Source organism: Lethenteron reissneri, chromosome 43 (genome assembly GCF_015708825.2).
Source record: "Lethenteron reissneri isolate LAM-NWPU_2019-01 chromosome 43, ASM1570882v1, whole genome shotgun sequence".
Taxonomy (NCBI): Eukaryota; Metazoa; Chordata; class Hyperoartia; order Petromyzontiformes; family Petromyzontidae; genus Lethenteron; species Lethenteron reissneri.
Window position 1 is genome coordinate 16,718 of NC_083821.1, and position 20,365 is coordinate 37,082.

At 48.3% G+C, this 20,365-nt stretch overlaps 1 protein-coding gene across 1 annotated transcript; it reads left to right on the top strand.

The window, feature by feature from the left end:
• Nucleotides 1–369: 369 nt before the first annotated feature.
• Nucleotides 370–19,108, top strand: LOC133353332 (E3 ubiquitin-protein ligase RNF19A-like). Its single transcript, XM_061569481.1, has 11 exons — nt 370–533; nt 6,371–6,996; nt 11,435–11,640; nt 12,501–12,645; nt 14,832–14,994; nt 15,713–15,827; nt 16,803–16,964; nt 17,112–17,310; nt 17,425–17,568; nt 17,655–17,877; nt 18,263–19,108. The coding sequence occupies exons 2-11, from the start codon at nt 6,392–6,394 to the stop codon at nt 18,878–18,880; spliced, it is 2,580 nt and encodes an 859-aa protein (XP_061425465.1). The 5' UTR covers nt 370–533; nt 6,371–6,391; the 3' UTR covers nt 18,881–19,108.
• Nucleotides 19,109–20,365: the final 1,257 nt, after the last annotated feature.

Genomic DNA, 20,365 nt, shown 5'->3' on the forward strand with positions numbered 1-20,365 from the left:
TTAATAGTAAGGAGCTGCAGCAGCCAAACCACCACGTAAAAAACTAAAATATAAACTACATCAATATCATCAAAATACTAAATATACTCTCCAATAAGCTGAGCTACTAACAGTAAGTCATACATTACAATTCTACGTCGCAAATAATGTAATGTGGCTCCAGCACGTGGTGACGTCACCGGGAGGCGTTGCGCCGCGGGGAGTCGCTGGGGACGACGACTCCAGCCGCACGCGGAGCTCCGTCACGGGACGAGTCGTCGGCTCGCGGTGACGCGTCGCGCTATTGGTCCCAAGTGTGGCAACACAGCGAAGTCACGGTGCTGACGTCACGATCTGTCGGCGCTATGACGTCATGCCGCGCTATGACGTCATGTCGCGCCAGGGAGGGGCCGCGTGACGTCACGGGCCTGGCGCTGTCGTTAGGCGAGGCGCTCATCTTGGAGGCGACGTCGCCCCGAATGGCGGTAGAGGCGACGATGCTGTGAGAGGTTCTCACCTCGACCGTCGCACCCGCCCCGCCGGCGTGGCAGTCGGTACGTGGTGGTGGTGGTGGCGACACCGCGAGCCAAGAGCGCGTTGAGGAGGAGGCGTTGGAGGAGGCGGGGGAGGGGAGGCCTTGTGAGGCTGCCAGCCTGGCTCGCCTAGGGAAGGGCCCGGGCTGAGGAACTCCCTCCTCTGCCCACCTCTCTCCCCTGCCCACCTCTCTCCCCTGCCCACCTCTCTCCCCTGCCCACCCCTCTCTCCTGCCCACCTCTCTCCCCTGCCCACCTCTCTCTCTCCTGCCCACCTCTCTCCCCTGCCCACCTCTCTCCTGCCCACCTCTCTCCCCTGCCCACCTCTCTCCCCTGCCCACCTCTCTCCCCTGCCCACCTCTCTCCCCTGCCCACCTCTCTCTCCCCTGCCCACCTCTCTCTCCCCTGCCCACCTCTCTCTCCCCTGCCCACCTCTCTCTCTCCTGCCCACCTCTCTCCCCTGCCCACCTCTCTCCCCTGCCCACCTCTCTCCCTGCCCACCTCTCTCCCCTGCCCACCTCTCTCCCCTGCCCACCTCTCTCCTGCCCACCTCTCTCCTGCCCACCTCTCTCCCCTGCCCACCTCTCTCCCCTGCCCACCTCTCTCCCCTGCCCACCTCTCTCCCCTGCCCACCTCTCTCCCCTGCCCACCTCTCTCCCCTGCCCACCTCTCTCCCCTGCCCACCTCTCTCCCCTGCCCACCTCTCTCTCTCCTGCCCACCTCTCCCCTGCCCACCTCTCTCCCCTGCCCACCTCTCTCCCCTGCCCACCTCTCTCCCCTGCCCCCCTCTCTCCCCTGCCCCCCTCTCTCCCCTGCCCACCTCTCTCCTGCCCACCTCTCTCCCCTGCCCCCCTCTCTCCCCTGCCCACCTCTCTCCCCTGCCCACCTCTCTCCCCTGCCCACCTCTCTCCCCTGCCCACCTCTCTCCCCTGCCCACCTCTCTCACCTTCTACCATTACTAGAAGCCCTCACCATTTCCCTTACTCTCCTTACCCTACTCGCCCTCCTCGCTCTCCCAACCATCACCTAGCCTCACCCTACTCTCACTCTCCCTACCTTACCCAACCATACTCACCATCACCATACTTACCATACTCCATCACCATACTCACACTCACCATCACCATACTCACCATCACCATACTAACCATACTCACCATCACCATACCATCACCATACTTACCATACTCCATCACCATACTCACACTCACCATCACCATACTCACCATCACCATACTAACCATACTCACCATCACCATACTAACCATACTCACCATCACCATACCATCACCATCCTCACCATCACCAACCTCACCATACTCATACTCACCATCACCATACCATCACCATACTTACCATACTCACCATCACCATACTCACCATCACCATACTCACCATACTCACCATCACCATACTCACCATCACCATACTCACCATCACCATACTCACCATACTCACCATACTCACCATCACCATACTAACCATACTCACCATCACCATACTCACCATCACCATACTAACCATACTCACCATCACCATACTCACCATACTCACCATCACCATACTAACCATACTCACCATCACCATACTAACCATACTCACCATCACCATACTAACCATACTCACCATCACCATACTAACCATACTCACCATCACCATACTCACCCTCACTCTCTAAACCATCATCGCTACCCTCCCCACGCTGCTCTCGCCACCTTAGTAACCCTCCTCGCCCTCTTCCTCACCCTTCATTCCTCACCCCCTGCCCTCCCCGCACGAGTACTCTCCCTTCTCACCCTCTGTACCGTCCTCATTGCTCGCCCCTCTCTCTCCCTGGCGACCCAGTTGTCTTTGTCAGCACCCACGGCCCTCCTTACCCTTCCGTTCCTGCGCTCCTTGATCTGCCCTCTCTATGCAACGGCGCCATGGTAAGGCCAGCGAATAAACAATATTACAGCGGCACGTCGTGGGTGTAATACGGCGTCTACACGCGCCTCTATCAAGACGCGATACAGAAACAGTGGTCGTGTTGTAGTACAGAATTCGCCATATGCCTAGAAAACAAGGAAGTTATTCAGTCTCGCCTTCAACGGAGAGGGAGGAGGTTAACTGTTGGGCTTGGACAGAAGCCTTCGTTGCTGAAGCGGACAGTGTGTGGAGGAGAGTAGAGCGAGAAGAGATGAACGAGAGTGTGTGAAGAAGGGCAGGGGAGAGATCGGAGAGTATGGCGGGGACTGGAGCGAGAGGAGAATGCGAGCAGGGCGGTATATGAGGTGAGGGGAGAAGTAGGAGAGTGCGGGGAGTACAGCGAGATTAGAGGAGAGATGTAAGCAGGAGCGAGTCCGTGGATTGTGAAGACGGTGACTGGGATCTTGAAGTTGATCCCATACTTGATGGGACGCCAGTGGAGTAATTGGAATCATTGTTGGACCGTGGTCTCTTATAGGTGCGACGTAGCGGTGTTATTGTGGACCATCTGGAGTTCGTTGATGAGAGGGTTGATGTGGCCGAAGAGGAGAGAGTTGCAGTAGTTGAATCGGGATGTAATTTAGGCATGGGTTAGAGTCGCAGCAGCTACGGTAAAGAAACGGCAGATGCGGGAGATGTTGAGTCGATTGAGAGATGGAGTCCTGCAGGATTGAAATGTGAGAATAGAACTATCACTATAATTCTTAGTATGTTTTTGCCACTTGGAAGTGTTCAAAGAGGTGCATTTTCAAATTGGAGTATGCTGAGAGTAAACGTTTACAACTTTACATGATCGTTAGAACCAGTCCAAGATAAGATGGCTTCAAGACTACGTGAGATGGGAAAGCGAGATTACTATATGATGAGAATGGTGCTGTAGAGCTGATTGTAATTACAACTGTAGATTTTGCCAAGAGGGAGGAGATGTATTGTAAAGAAAGAGGAGAACCAGGAGATAAGTGTACCAGAGATGCCAGCATAGTTTTGGAGATGGCCAAAGAGGATATGGTCTGTGGTGTCGAGCAGCACTAAGGTCTAATAACTCGGAGCGAGATTGATCCACAGTCTAAGAAGTAATTTACCACATGTCGTGTTGCAGACAAGCAGAAGTCTCGGCTTTATGAGGATACTACATTACACCACGTTACAATGGGGACAATGTCGAACTCGAGCAAGGATGGGCCGTCTCCGTGTGGGCCCGAGCCCAGGAATCTGCCCTAGCTAGCGCCTGCGTGCGGTGCAGGAGCAGCACCCAATATTTACTGACATTTAGGCGACATGGCAAAGTTCAGAACCTAAATTTCCCTCTTAAATGTCGTCACGCGAACAAAAACATGCATGTCCAATAGCTGAACTATGGTGGACAGTGGTGGCACATCCCTGTAATCCATCGTAAAAATGGGAGGGGTGGTAGATCGCACAAATGGGAAACACCATGTCTTGCCAGAAGGTGGTAAATCAAATGCAGACTCCAACTGTTCCATCAGGATAGAATGTTGCCTCCTCTCACACGTGGGCTTTCCCCCACATTACAACAATCATTATTTGGCTGAAAACATCTTAATATATAGAGGACCGCACAACTTGGGAAATTGTTGGTAGTACCAGCACATTGCCTGGCTACCTTCCAGGTTGTCAGTGATTCCTTGTGCATCTGAGTCATTCTCTGTCTTCGAGAGTGAATGAATACTTTGCATGTTACAAGGTGAAATAATTATTACATGGACGTTGTTGGCACATAGGTGCAGGTCTCTGAACCATGATTGACCATGTATGAACGTGGCATTGTCAGATGCAGTGCAACATTTGCCATCTTAGTGTCTTATGGAAAGTTTACAGTACTGTACTACAGCAATCAGAGACGTACACATTTACCGTAATTGCCAAAGAGCAACACTTGAAGCAAAGCCGCATATGCTAATGTCCCTTTTGGTATGTTTCTAGAAATAGTCTATGGTTTATTGCCCTGCGTGGCCTTTTCTATACCCTTGGGTAGGTAGAGAGTTCAGTTGATGTGGGCCTATGATCCAAGCCAAAACTTGGCAAGTGAGCATTGCTGGAATGCACGGTTACTGGGCCACTTTAACAGAAGTGCAAGCTTTCGTGTATGATGTTTAATCCATGCGTTTCACAAGTGTGGCATTTGTGTGGTTAACTTGCCACAATAAGGCACAGACATGTATGGCATTCGTTTAGGCCCAGTCCAAAAACATTAAACAGAGCATCACACTTCAACTGTCCACTGACCCTTTGACATTAATTGCAGGCCAAATCTAGAAACTCAGATGTCTGTTGCTGTAAAAAGTAATGTTGGATTATCTTCCTGCATGACAAGTGGATTGCTGTTTTCTTCTGTTTGCCTGTGGCCCACACTGAGCACGTGCTTTCAACCAGACCTTTTTGGTTTCACAATTCTTGCCAGGTACGCAATTAGACCGGTCCGATAATAACGATTCGAGAAGGGTCAGTGACGTGGCCACTTGTTGCAGATGTTTGTGGTTTGATCTGGCAGGCCACTTGTGTATTAACGATAACATACTATGCGACGTCTTTTTCATAGTGGATGTCATAAAAACACGTGGTGCCATTCGAAGAAGAATCTGTTGTGTGCTGGCCTCATGGTCCAAAATGCCAACTTTGTAAAATTACTTACAAATTACTGAACTGGCAAACCAAAACGGCAATTGTTGCCACCTACTGCAAACACTTTACACAACTTTCCTGAAAAAAAGCGAAACAAAGTCTTGAGTCATGTTGCTGCTCATGTCATGGCTTTGGTAGGGATGATTGTGGTGTGAAGGGCATAGGAGCCTTTCACTAGAATAATGCAAGAACCAGTGATATGAGGCGTAAGATCCAGTTTTGGTGTTTTATGCGATTGACATGTTGTGGAAAACTCATCTAGAGTAGTGGTTCTCAAAGTGTGGTCCCCAGGACCACCAGTGGCCTTGCGATGGTCCTCCAGATGGTCTGCGGGCTGATGCGGATGCAGGTTGATCTGGAAATAATGACAATGTTTATACTTCTTGTTTCGGATATTAATTGATATTTTACTCATGTTTAATTTAATTTATGAATGAGGTTAAGTAAACTACCCTAACATCTAAATGCCCCCCTTAAAAAAATAACTTTCAGCTGCGTAAAAAAAATATTTATGTTCTGGTAATATGAATCATTTGTATTCCTACATTTAGAGAATGCGTTTTGTCACTAGGGGTGGGGACTGTGAGGTCTGCGGATATGTTTACATTGGCCAAGTGGTCCGCTGGCCAAAAAAGTTTGACAAACACTGATCTAGTGTTCATCTTGGTTCTTTCGATAAAGTCACGTAGAAGGGAAGTAATAAAATAATAAAAATAAAACATAATAAAACAATTCTCATTATTATGTTTTATTTTTATTATTTTATTACTTCCCTTCTACGTGACTTTACCGAAAGAACCAAGAAGATGAATCCATGCAGTCACGAAAGCTTTAAATCGAAAAATGATCTAGTGTTGTTTATTTCTGTGATAGGTATCCAAGCATATTTTAGATTTACTTTGACAAAGTTGCTCAACTAAGTCCATGTCTGCTTTAGGGGAGCATCATTGATGGCAGTGGAAGTTTTTATGAAAAAAATGTATCTGGCTTGCTAACAATTAGCATATTTTATGCACATTAACAATATTTCTTATGAAAACAGGTGTTTATTTACTAGACACCTACAGATATGATACAATTAAGTATCATAATACCACACTAGTCTGGTGTGAAGAAGTGGGTTTACATCACATCTATGATAAAAGGACTGAGCGTGCTACTACATCTTGTGATCTAGACCCTTGATCCTGTTGCGTTAATAACTGTGTGTGTGTGTGCCGTGTGATTCAATCCTGTGTCTTGTACAGTGGTGGTTCTTTTCCCACGATATGAGCCTGTATCGTCGGCAAAGGATGGGTTCCGAGCGTGACTCCCAGTCGGCCACGTCCTCAGTTAGCCTACCATCTATTGTGAAGCCACGCAAGCAGCGCCGCTTCTCCTTACGTGGCCTCTTCGGCCGCAAGCCAGGCCCCAAGCCACGACCTGCCGACCCGGCGCCTGAGGGCGTCATCGCCAGCATCGAGAGCATCCATTCGGAGATGGTATCCGCCGACAAGATGTCCACCAGCTCAGGTGACGTGTTGTCAGATGCACCGCTGGCGTCGGGCAGCGGCGCTGGTGCCTTGCGGGTGAGCGGCTCGGATGCACTGGAGTGCCCGCTGTGTCTGGTGCGCCGTTCGGCCGAGCACTTTCCAGAGCTGCTCTCCTGCCCTCACCGCTCGTGCCTCGACTGCCTGCGACAGTATCTGCGCATCGAGATCTCCGAGTCGCGCGTCAATATCTGCTGCCCAGAATGTGCCGAGCGCCTAAACCCGCACGACATTCAGCGCATCCTGGCGGATGCCACACTCATGGGCAAGTACGAGGAGTTCATGCTGCGGCGATTCCTCGTTGCTGATCCGGACTGTCGGTGGTGCCCGGCACCAGACTGTGGGTAAGAATTGCAGGGGTTGCAAGTGGGTTGGTCAGAGGGATTGTGTTAGAGGTGTAGTAGGTGAATAACCAGTGGATGGGTCAGTGTGCAAATGGTTGGCTGAGTTAGGTGGTAGGGTGAGTAAATCGGCATGTTGGTGGGCAAGTGATTGGGTTAGTAAATGAGTGAGTGGATTGTTCGGTGATTGAGTTCAGGACTGTTGGGTTTGTACCCTTATTGGCATCTGGCCTTGGGTAACTCCCAGCTTTCACGTTCAGCATCTTTGTTCCATTTTTAAGCCATGATGCACTGGTCTATTTTTCAGTCCCATGGGAAAATGCAAGTGTTCGAGTTCCTTGAAACGACCGATTTCTATCATCATGCACTCAATATCTGGACTGAACAAGTATAATGCTTTTTGATATAGTCAACCAGCTTATCAGATAAAACAGTTACAACACATACAAATTTCGATTTAAAGCTTTCGTGACTGCAGGGATTCATCTTCTTGGTTCTTTCGGTAAAGTCACGTAGAAGGGAAGTAATAAAATAATAAAAATAAAACATAATAAAACAATTCTCACGACGTTTCGGCCACAACGCAAGCAGCCGTCCTCAGGCGAAGAATCAAGCACTACCAAGCTTGGAGCGTATATTTAAGCTGGGTTAGAGGTGGGGAGGTGGGAAGAAGAGCGCCTAAACAAAATAATTTGCATATCAAGAGGAATTCAGCATATGGAAAATGCGTAGGAGGTGGGCAGGGGGGGGTTCCAAATCAATACTATGCCCGTGCATTATGCAGGATTAGCAGCATCAAGGGGGGGGGGGGAGGGGGTAGCATTAACAAAGGAAAGGAATGTTAATATTATGTAGCTGCAGTTACTAAACAACCACGTAAAAAACTAAAGTATAAACTGCATAACAAACTAAAGTATAAACTACATAGCATCATCAGTATACTTACTATACTCTACAATAAGTTGAGTTACTAACAGTAAGTAATACATAAAAAATGTTCTACGTTGTAAAAAATTATATAATATGCTTCCATCTAAACTTTAATCTCTTACATCACACGCGTCTATACCGTACTATATACTGCCATAGGCAAACCCAACATTAAATTACATACTGTATTGCTATAAACCACCCTATACCTTATACATTTTAATATAACACTATGTATTATTCTACCCACCCTAATGTGTATCAAAATGGTTTATTACGTCCTTCCAGTGATTGCTAAGCCAGAATCCATCTTCTCGGTTAAAATTGTCTCTGTGTTTGTATATGTGGATCGCCTCATGAACGAATCTCTCATGATAGCCAGATGGCTTGCAGAGAACCTCTGTCTTGGAGAAGTCAATGTCATGTGAGCCCACTGAGTTGTAACAGTGATCTCCCACGGCTGAGGTGTTTGTCCTACCGTGTTTCAGGTCAGCTTTATGTTCACGGATGCGGTCCGAGACATGTCGTTTGGTTTCCCCAATGTAACTGCTACCACAGAGGAAACTTAGTTTGTAGACACCAGGGTACTGTATGTCTGGAACCACATCTTTTACAGACGGTACCAGATCACGGATTTTATGTACTGTGTTGAATCGGACCTGGATCTTGTGTTTAATCAGGATTTTGGAGATATTTTTTGTGACCCCAGCAATGTAGGGTAAGGTGATGGTCTTGAAAGGCTCCTCAACAGGATCCTTCTTGATGGTTGGAGTGATGGCTTTGCGGATTGTGTAGTCGGAGTAACCATTAGCCTTAAGAGCTTGGCGTACGTATTTGAGTTCACTGGAAATGTGTTCATGGTCGGAGATGCATTGGGCTCTATGATATAGAGTCTTGATGAGGGAATTCTTCTGGGATGGATGGTGGTGGGAATCCGGTTTTAGATAAGCATCCGTGTGGGTGGCTTTCCTGTAGACAGAGTGGCTCATTGAACCATCAGGTTTGCTCTAGACCAATTTCTCGACCACATCAATTCCATACACCCAGCCATCAGATTCACCATGGAAGTCGAAAATGATGGCAAGCTACCCCTTTTTGGATGTCCTAATCAAAAGGAGACCTGATGGTTCAATGAGCCACTCTGTCTACAGGAAAGCCACCCACACGGATGCTTATCTAAAACCGGATTCCCACCACCATCCATCCCAGAAGAATTCCCTCATCAAGACTCTATATCATAGAGCCCAATGCATCTCCGACCATGAATACATTTCCAGTGAACTCAAATACGTACGCCAAGCTCTTAAGGCTAATGGTTACTCCGACTACACAATCCGCAAAGTCATCACTCCAACCATCAAGAAGGATCCTGTTGAGGAGCCTTTCAAGACCATCACCTTACCCTACATTGCTGGGGTCACAAAAAAGATCTCCAAAATCCTGATTAAACACAAGATCCAGGTCCGATTCAACACAGTACATAAAATCCGTGATCTGGTACCGTCTGTAAAAGATGTGGTTCCAGACATACAGTACCCTGGTGTCTACAAACTAAGTTGCCTCTGTGGTAGCAGTTACATTGGGGAAACCAAACGACATGTCTCGGACCGCATCCGTGAACATAAAGCTGACCTGAAACACGGTAGGACAAACACTTCAGCCGTGGCAGATCACTGTTACAACTCAGTGGGCTCACATGACATTGACTTCTCCAAGACAGAGGTTCTCTGCAAGCCATCTGGCTATCATGAGAGATTCGTTCATGAGGCGATCCACATATACAAACACAGAGACAATTTTAACCGAGAAGATGGATTCTGGCTTAGCAATCACTGGAAGGACGTAATAAACCATTTTGATACACATTAGGGTGGGTAGAATAATACATAGTGTTATATTAAAATGTATAAGGTATAGGGTGGTTTATAGCAATACAGTATGTAATTTAATGTTGGGTTTGCCTATGGCAGTATATAGTACGGTATAGACGCGTGTGATGTAAGAGAATAAAGTTTAGATGGAAGCATATTATATAATTTTTTACAACGTAGAAAATTTTTTATGTATTACTTACTGTTAGTAACTCAACTTATTGTAGAGTATAGTAAGTATACTGATGATGCTATGTAGTTTATACTTTAGTTTGTTATGCAGTTTATACTTTAGTTTTTTACGTGGTTGTTTAGTAACTGCAGCTACATACTATTAACATTCCTTTCCTTTGTTAATGCTACCCCCTCCCCCCCCCTTTGATGCTGCTAATCCTGCATAATGCACGGGCATAGTATTGATTTGGAACTCCCCCCCCGCCCACCTCCTACGCATTTTCCATATGCTGAATTCCTCTTGATATGCAAATTATTTTGTTTAGGCGCTCTTCTTCCCACCTCCCCCCCTCTAACCCAGCTTAAATATACGCTCCAAGCTTGGTGGTGCTTCATTCTTCGCCTGAGGACGGCTGCTTGCGTTGTGGCCGAAACGTCGTGAGAATTGTTTTATTATGTTTTATTTTTATTATTTTATTACTTCCCTTCTACGTGACTTTACCGAAAGAACCAAGAAGATGAACACATACAAAATTTGTGTCTGGAATAATGTCTAAATGTTGAAAATAACCATACAATTATTCAAGAAAATAAAATGTTATGATGCTGCAGTGGCTGTTGCAATTAACAAAATAAGTACTCTGAATTTGCGATAAGAAGGGCCGTTACCCAAAACGTCGCCTATTATATATATTTTTTATTTTTAAGGCCATGGCGTTGACGAATGTGAGGTTTATTTTTTGAAAGAAATTGCACTTTGTGCTCGTACGGTTAGGTACAGATTTTAAAGCTTTTAGTTGCATACAAATCCTTTTGATGAGAGCTGTCTAAGTGAAATGTGCTGACTTAAAATTCAATTGAAATCCATCTCCTGCAGTCGTCTTAATTCAATAATCTAGGAGTGCATATTAGTAGCTTCAGATTCAAGTAAATTTGTGTTTTAGGTTAAAATGTGTGTCTATAATTAACATGGCCCAGCAGCTGCACATTCTCGACTTGTTGCAGAGGTTCGTAATTCGCATCCAGCAAATTGGCCTAGTTCATACTGTCGAGTACATTAACCATAACATACTATGCACAGTGGACATTAAAAATGCTGTGGCGTAATTCGAATAAGTGCAGGCCATTGTAACGGTATCATAGTCCAAATTTTCAAATTCGAAATATTTCTCAAATTACCTAATTGGAAAATATGGAAATCACCCCCTACTGCATAAACTTAGCAGTACTCTCCAACTGAGTCTCGATACTCGGCGATACTTTCTTAGGTAAACAAGTGTAATAGCAGTGTTTGAGAATAAGAACTGTGAAGGGACCCACTTTTGATGACTGAAACGATACAGGAATGCATAAGTTCGTGAGGGACTACCAGAGCCTAGTGATAGGGATAACATGTGCTTTAAGTTTAGCATTGTCACTGAAATGGCCGCAAAAATGCAAGCACGGTTGTGTTGTGCCTCTTCTAGGTTTGCGGTGATTGCTGCAGGCTGTGCAAGCTGCCCAAAGCTAACTTGTGAGCGCGAGGGCTGTGGCACCGAGTTCTGCTATCACTGCAAAGCCATGTGGCACCCCAACCAGACATGTGATGCCGCACGCCAGCAGCGGTCTGCCACACTGCGCTTGCGCTCCATTCAGTCAGCCAGCGCCAGCTACAGCCAGGATGGCGCTCATGGTGAGACCTTTGCCGGAGCCGTATTGCTCTGTGGGCCAGCAAACGCTCTGCCATTTCCTGGAGTTGTTTGGTGGTGTTTGTATTGTCAGAGCTGTCATGTCTTGCTTGTGCTAACCTGTGTGTGTGAACATTTGAGAGAGTGGTATTCCTGGTGTCCTCATGAATCCAGTGATATTTCTGATACTGAAAACTCCTCCCTAGCTGGTTGATGCTCAATATTACAAATATTTCAATTGGTACAAAAATGTGACTAAATGTCATGAAGTATACAAAATGCATATGATTATAAGTTAACATACATTTGTATGATGTGCGCAGTGGGTGGGGTGGTGTGCGACATGTGTCTGGGTTAATGTGTGCGTGGGACAATGTATGCGTGTGGAGTAGTGTGTGATGTATGTGCATATGGAGTGGTGTGTACGTTTGTGCATGTAAAGTCGTGTGGGATGTGTGAGAAGCAGTGGTGTCACGGTTAGCATGCTGTGCTACGAATCCGGCAACCCAGGTTCGATTCCCGCTCACGTCCAACACCAGTGACGATTATCTCAACCGGTTCTGGGCCTCCTCCTGGTCAATTCCGCCTGAAATGAATACTAAGTGCGGTGTGTAAACATCGCCGCTAGGGAGGCAAAGGCGGCCGGGAGTGGTGCTTCCCACACACCCTCTCGCCGTGTGTGGCCTTAATAGGTGCTCGCGAACAGCACTTGTCCAAAAGTGTCAAGGCTATATGAGGGATCTTTGTATTTTAAGTGTGTGTACATGGGGCAGTGTGGTGTGTATGTAGGTTGGTGTGTGACGTACGTGTGAGGTGGTGTGCGTGTGGAGCAGTTTTTGACGTACACACGTGTGTGTGGTTGCAGCGGATGACATCAAACCATGCCCGCGTTGTGCCGCTTACATCATGAAGATGAACGACGGCAGCTGTAACCATATGACGTGTGCCGTGTGTGGGTGTGAGTTCTGCTGGCTCTGCATGAAGGAAATCTCTGATCTGCACTACCTCAGGTAAACAGTTGTGCTTACAACTCTTGATTCTGAAATTCTCCCTACAAGTGGTTGGCTTCCGACATCCATTAAGTTTGTGACTGTCCATAAGAATATTGGCGTTTATTCAAAGGGTGTTCCTGTGGTAAAACTGCCCCCTACCACAGGCATGTGGAATTTCAACAGACTGTCATGTGTTACTCTCCTTTGGAAGCACATTTAAAACCATTCAGCTATATTAGAAAGTAATTTGTAATAATTGTGTTCCTGTTGTGCTATGTGGTTAAGAAACATGGTCATTAACAAAAAATATAGAACAAAACCGGATTGTGCACAACGAAGCGTGGAGATATGCAGTCTTCATATCACATTGGGAGACATTTCAATGACATCAAGCAGACTATTTAGAAAAGTAAATTGGCATGGGCAAGACACTTCGCAGCGAGAAGGGACATTGGACGATGGTCTAGAATAACGGAGCGCTAACTACGGAATGGAATGCGTCCAAGAGAACGTAAACTGAGCAGATGGAGCGATGAAGCGATGAAATCAGTTAATGTGCGGGCTCTGGTGGGTGGTTGTAGCGCATGATGATGAAAGGTGGCGTCAGCTTGGGGTGGCTTTCATTCTGCTGTGGATTGACCATAGCTGATGATAAAGCAATTTGTATATTTCTAGTATTTTACATATGTAGTGAGTTCAATTGAGTTGCAGATGTACTTCTTGGAGGCAACACATTTATTGATACCAACACATGGGGTACTGCCCCTTAACAAGATAACAACCTCTGGTGGTGGACCACCAGGCTAACTGCACTAATTACACTGGAGTTAGCTATGACGGACCGGACCCTAGCTTGGGTCCCGGTCCACGTGTTGGTGACTCTTGTAGGACGTGGAATGGAGATTCTTCAGGATGAACAACAACGGCCGGTCCCTCTCGGGGACCCGGCTTCTATCTTCTGTGGCATGGCTGGCTCCGCCCTTAGCCACGACCACCTTCTCGAACCCTCGAGCAGGATCTCGACCCTGACACGTGACCACCCCTAGCCCCCACCTGGGGCCCCTGTGTAGACTTTACCAGTCACGTGTCCTCTAGGGTCAACCGTGGCCTATAGTAACCACATTCCCTTGACCGGCACCCTGACACCGCATCCTGTAGGGGTCGGCACTGCACGCAGAGCGTTGTGCCATCTAGCATTGTCAGTCAGCGCTCACCGAGCCCCTCTAGGGCCGGTACTGCACCCACATGTACGTGGTGCCCGCGATGTCGCTACACCCCACGCCGTGCCTCTAGAGCCGGCATTACACCGTGATATCCGCGATGTTACTACGTCCGCCATGTCACTACTACTACTACAATGTACTACAGCTGCGATGTTACTACGTCCGCGATGTTACTACATCCGCGATGTTACTACGTCCGCGATGTCACTAGTACTACTACGATGTTACTACATCTGCGATGTTACTACATCTGCGATGTTACTACGTCCGCGATGTTACTACGTCCGCGATGTTACTACGTCCGCGATGTTACTACTACGATGTTACTACGTCCGCGATGTTACTACATCTACTACTACATCCGCGATATTACTACATCCGCGATGTTCAATACTTAATCCTTTAGTAATAAGGTTAGGTACACAGCAACCAAAAATAGACACGTGACAATTTAAATAAGTACTGTTCTGTATGCCAAATACACAAAAAAACGAAGTAATTATAATAAACATGTAAAAACCCTATGCAAAAAAGATTCCTAGACAATAAACAGTATAAATAATGAATAAATGCTGCACTTACCGGTGATGATAATCTAAAACAGGTGTGTGTTCGTACTATAGTGCTATAGTTAGCGCGCTGCGAACCGGCTACCCAAGTTCAATTCCCTCTCACGCCCAACACCAGTGACCATTATCTGAATCGGTCCTGGGCCTCCCCAAGGTCGACTCGCAGCACTTGCCCCAACAGTCTGTTAATAGGCTATATGGGGGACTTTGGACCCTACAGTATACTCACGAAAGGCCAAAACTAATTCCCGCGATAGCTAAATTGGTATACAAAGAGGTTGCCCGTGATAGGTCGAAACCGTGAACGATAAACCGCGAATGATAAACCTGCGATATTCAAAGGTCTCCCGTAAATGTTAACAGTTACTGAGAGTTTTGACTTGGATGCATTTCTGTGTCTGGTGGAGCATAGCCCCTCGGGCTGCACGTTTTGGGGAAAGAAGCCTTGGAGTCGCAAGAAAAAGATTCTGTGGCAGCTGGGCACCCTAGTGGGTGCCCCTGTTGGCATCGCCCTCATCGCCGGCGTTGCCGTGCCCGCCATGATAATCGGCATCCCTGTCTACGTTGGGAGGAAGGTGACCAACTCGTTCATCCACCCGCTCGGACAATTACCCACGAACTCGACCCAATCATTCACTTTTGCGCACACCATCCACTCAATCGCACATGCTCACACCCACATATTTACCCACACACTCAACCACCCTCGCCCTCAATTACCCAACTACTCACCCACCCAATTATTTAATCACAATATCAAAAGACAAACATCTCCCGTATAGCCTTAACAGACTGTTGGGGCAAGTGCTATTAATGAGCACCTATGAAGGCCAGCACAGCACACAAGGGGTGGGTGACCAATACCACGCCTCGCCGCCTTTGTCTTCCGAGTGGTGATGTTTATACATCACACCAGGTACTCATTTGAGGCCGAGTCAACCTAGGGAAGGCCCGGGACTGGTTCAGATAATCGTCACTGGTGTTGGCCGTAAACGGGAATCGAACTCGGGTCACCGGGTTCATAGCGCAGTGTGCTTGCCGTTACACTGTTGCTCCCCTCAATCACGATACCATTCACATACCCACACATCCACCCAACCACCCTTCCTCTTACCTACCCGTTCACTCACCATTCCGCCTTACTCATAATAGTTAATTAGGACATGTACAAGGATGAATGTGTTATAGCAGGGGGTACGGCATGATATGCATAATGCAGTGGAATAGGCAAATGATGGGAGTGATGCGCGTATTTCAAGATTCAAGTTGTCCTCTCTGAATCCGTTCAAGCAGATTCACCGGCGGCTCGAAGGCAAGAACGTCTCCAGACATCGTCGGAACCTCGCCATCACAGGTGGCGTGGCGCTGTCTGTCATCGTTTCGCCCGTCATAGCTGCTGTCACAGTTGGTACGTGCAACTCTCGTTTCCAATCAATGACAACCTTAACCCTTCTTTACATACTCTTTGGTTCTTTCGGTAAAGTCACGTAGTTAGAAATAAAATAAAACAAATCACGACGTTTCGATTGCAACACAAGCAATCATCATCAGGTGGGAAAACCACAGTAATAAAAATTTGCTGAAGTGTGAGAGAGAGCTGCCGTGGCAAGAGGTTATATAGGTAAGAAAGGGGGGAGAGGGGGGGGTAGGGGGAGGGGGGCGCTGCATGAGCGCTAGGGGGGGAGGACGTGGACGTGAGGCGAGGGGGGGGGAGTGGGCGGGGCTGGAAGTGGGAGGCTGGGAAAACTGGGGATGCCTTCTTGTTCTTAACCCTTCTTGTTGACAGAAAATGAATATGTCATACTATATCTTACCTGTCCACTGCAATCCCAAACCCTTACATCTTAACCAATATCACAACATATTCTACACTCGAGTTTCATTCCAAAATAACATCACAGCCATTTACCATACAATCTAATCCCTTTAATGCTCTGGCCTTGTTTATTTATGTTTAGCCTTATTGTCGGCCAGGTGGCTCAGTGGCAGAGCAGCGGCTCACAATCAAAAGTTTGTGAGTTGATATCCTGGCTGGGGATTGACTCGGCCAATCATTCCTTTAGGGTCGAGAAAAAAAATACCACTTTGGAGAAGGCAAAAGTGGTTGTCTTGTGGAGACTCATCCCCAACATAGGAATTTACACCACTGGTTCAACAATAAGTGGAGGATGATCTTCACCTAGATGCTCAATTTGAGGAGGAAATCACTGACTTAACCGTAACCATATATTTCCGTGAACCCTCCGACCATAACCTTGACTTTTGGTGTGCATATATCTCTAACCTCTAGCCCCAGTCACTGATTGTATAACCGTGAGGCTCAGCTATACTCTTGCCCACTGAAGCTCCATGCTGACACTGGTGCCCGTCTGCGCTGTGCCAGGAATCGGGGTTCCCATTATGCTGGCGTACGTGTACGGGGTGGTGCCCGTGTCGCTGTGCCGCAGTGGGGGATGCGGCGTCTCCACCGGCAACGGTAGAGGCGTCCGCATCGAGTTTGACGATGACCACGACGTCAACATGGGGGGCACCAACACAGTAGGAGGTGAGGGGCACACACATTGCGTACGCGTGAAGTGGAGCAACTCTGTACCACAATGTGCATGTATCTGTAGTGTTTGTGTCTTACGTATTGGAGCGGCAACGAATGGGTGCCTGGAGAAACTGAAGTGCCCTTGTGCTGGAATGGCAGACACCGCGTCGGTGGCCGAGGCACGGCACAGCGTGACGAACCCCAGCATCGGAGAGAGCAGTGTGGGTGGCCTGACAGCCAGCCTGAGCGCCAGTGGGAGTCACATGGAGCGTGCGGGGGTGATCCGTGACAACGTGAGCGAGACTGCCAGCACCATGGCCCTGGCAGGGACGTCCATTACAGGCAGCTGCTATAGCAGGTACGTGCTTACTGGCTTGCGAAGAGGATCTTAACGTTCCTTGGTAAATTACCAGGCGACGCTGCGCTGGATGTAACGCACGGTAACGGTGGTGGTGTTGATGATGGTGTGCAGGCTGGAGGTTCATGCCGACGTAGCCAAGGAGCGCTGCAGCTTGAGCGGCGAGTCGGCCACTGTGAGCCTGGCGGCTGCGAGCGACAACGCCAGCACCCAAGCCAATGCCGGCTCCATTGTCGGCCCCTACTATGCTCGAGACAGGCAGGCAGCCTCACCCATGTGCACACATTGCGCTTGCCTTTGTTGCGAGGGTTCTTTCGCTTGTAACACATCGCTCTGCCCAGCAGGGATGGCACCAACATTGAGGTGCAGGTTGACATCGAGACTCGCCCAAGCAAGCCAAGGCACGGCAGTGGAAGCAGTGGCAACACGGAGGATGTGGGGTTCGCGGGGGCCCCCGCTAGAGGCCCTCCTGACACGAAGTACAAGGGAGGAAAGCGCATGAAAGAGTGTGGCCTGAGCAAGAAGGGAAAGGCCAGCAGCAAGCGCAAGGCCAGCATGAAGATCAAGGTAATGGGTGGTGCCATTACACACATTTTCCCTGCTGTTATTCGCTACTAGGACAACAACGCTATTTACATCGTGGCGACTCTTGCTGCATTACCCTGCATTTGGGTTGGTCATCATGTATACGTTTGAGTGTGTGTGCGCGTCAGCTGCGTAACACTGTGGAAGCTTCTTGGCCACAGTCATGCCCTCCCTTCTCTTTGCTTGTGAAACGTTGACCCTCTAATGGAACATCTGCGCTGGTTTGAAATATTCAGCTTCGGAGTGCACCTGGCCTGGCAGAAGTGCCGTGGTGACGTCACCGCCACTTAGTGGCGAATGGCGATTGTTATTGTTGTTGCGTGCGTTGATGATCACACGTGTATGCACTTGTGTCCTTGGTTCCCAGGAGGTTCGTGAAGACATGGATACACAGCTGCTGGAACGAGGCAGCGTGCACTCCAGCGAGCTGGACTCCCCGTCCCTCAGTGACTCCATGCCATCGGTTGCAGACTCGCACTCCAGCCACTTTTCAGAGTTCTCTGATCGCGAGAGCACGAAGACTACCGGCAGCAGCCACAATAACAGCGCTGAGACGCACGCCACGCCACGTTATATGGCGCCAGCTCCCACCAATAGCCAGCCACTTACGCAGGTGGAGAGCGACCGTCTGGAGGGTTGCCCTTCCGTCGGAGCCCAGATGGGTGCTGTGTATGGCCAGCCGGGGCCCTCGCCCACTGTAATGGGGCCCTGTGCCACAAGCACGGTGAGTGGGCCGTCCAGCCCTTCTCTCACTCTGGCAAGCCCCTCTATTCCACTGGGGCCACCTAAAGAGTCAGTGGCACAGCTAAACAGCCCTCACGGCCTCACTGCAGCACCTGTCTGCAGTGACCCGGGGCCAGCAGCCTCCCAAGCCCCAGCCGGGGCCATCTCGCGTGACCCCCCAGCAGGGCCGAGTCCCCGGCTGGCGGCGGTGACGCACGGAGCGAACGAGACCAAACGCACGGTCATCCACACTGACATATGAAGCGCCCATGGCCTGGGTCACCCATTGTCTGGTCTATTTACACAATAGCTTGTTTGCTCGCTGGCTGACCTGACAACCATTTAAAATCTGTTAAGATGGGCCTGATGCTTTCTTTTGGCTACCAGCAGCACCAGCGTGCTCTTAGTGGCACAAACTGTTGCACTGATTTGTGCTTTATGGCAAGTTATGATAAATAAGGATCTGAATTATTAAACAGGTATAACACGTTTCGGTTTTCTTTCTCATGTTATCCCGTACAAGACACAAGTTGCAAATGAAGACTTGTGGGCAAACAAAATAATTTGGCAAAGGCTGGAGTTGAACTGCCCAGAGGAAATCTCAATTCGGAATGGCATAGTAAGAGTGCAAGGGTCATGTGAGGCTGGTGAAGAAATAGCGTGAGGTGGGAAGGACAGTACCTTGTGCGTTTGGAGGGGATGTCAGCCAGGGTAATTGCACTGTTCCTCATGTCAATTTTCTTTGCCCTTTAATAGGATATTATGAAGACAGCCACGTTAGGTTGCTGAGAAAAAAGTCACTGCTGCTTAAAATGTATTTCAAAACTATTGACATGGATGTACCCACGGTAAGACCAGGGATACAAGGCAGAGGTCAGGCTTGGTAAGGTAGAGACACAACCTTGCAATCGTTGTTGGCCTTTAGCACCAACGGGAAAGCCTCACTGACAAGACTTGCAAATCTCTAGGCGCCGAAGCTTTTACTCCATATGCCATGCGGCAGCCAGATAGGTTGCGTGTGTTTGTGCAGAATTGTAATATATTTAAAGGGAAACTGCATGTATGGGCAGGCCTTGTATTGCGTGTAATTTCTGAGCCGTGTTGAGGTCATTGTTCGAGGTAAGGGACCAAAGGGGTTCACACTCAAATGGGGCTGATGGTCCCGTGGTGCAGGTTACACTTGTACAGTTGCGAACTTGATGCATCGGCCATCTTAGCCTTAACTTTTTGTTTCTCATGCTACCCTGTCCGCACCGTTTAGTTTCCATTCCTAAAATATGTGCAATATTTGAAATGTTAGTTAACATGGCGTCGCTTGTTTATAAACAGTTTTACTTTAGACAACTGATCTTTTTATTTTATTTTAATTTTTACAACTGACGGTGTTTGACAGAAACCGTGCTGTTGTATTTGTGCTGGCGCGCTGGAGGCGTGCTATGTCCATGTGCGTCCGTCCTCTCACCACCAGTTCCTGTGTGCGACATCCTCTCCTGCAGTATCTGGCTCTCATTGTCAGGAAGGACGACTCCCAGATTGTTGAGTCTTCAGAAAACAGATTCCATCCATAACTGGGAGGGCTCTGGTGCCAGAGTACATCGTGGCATGCGTGTAAGTGATTGGGAGCGGTCCAGATAGTGCTCTAAAGCAGTTCCCACATGTGCAGGTCGTATTTGGTTGGGCCCTTTCTCTGGCTCGTCGACTGCTGGTTGTACACTTGGTTTATTCTGATTGCTTAAAAACTTTTGTT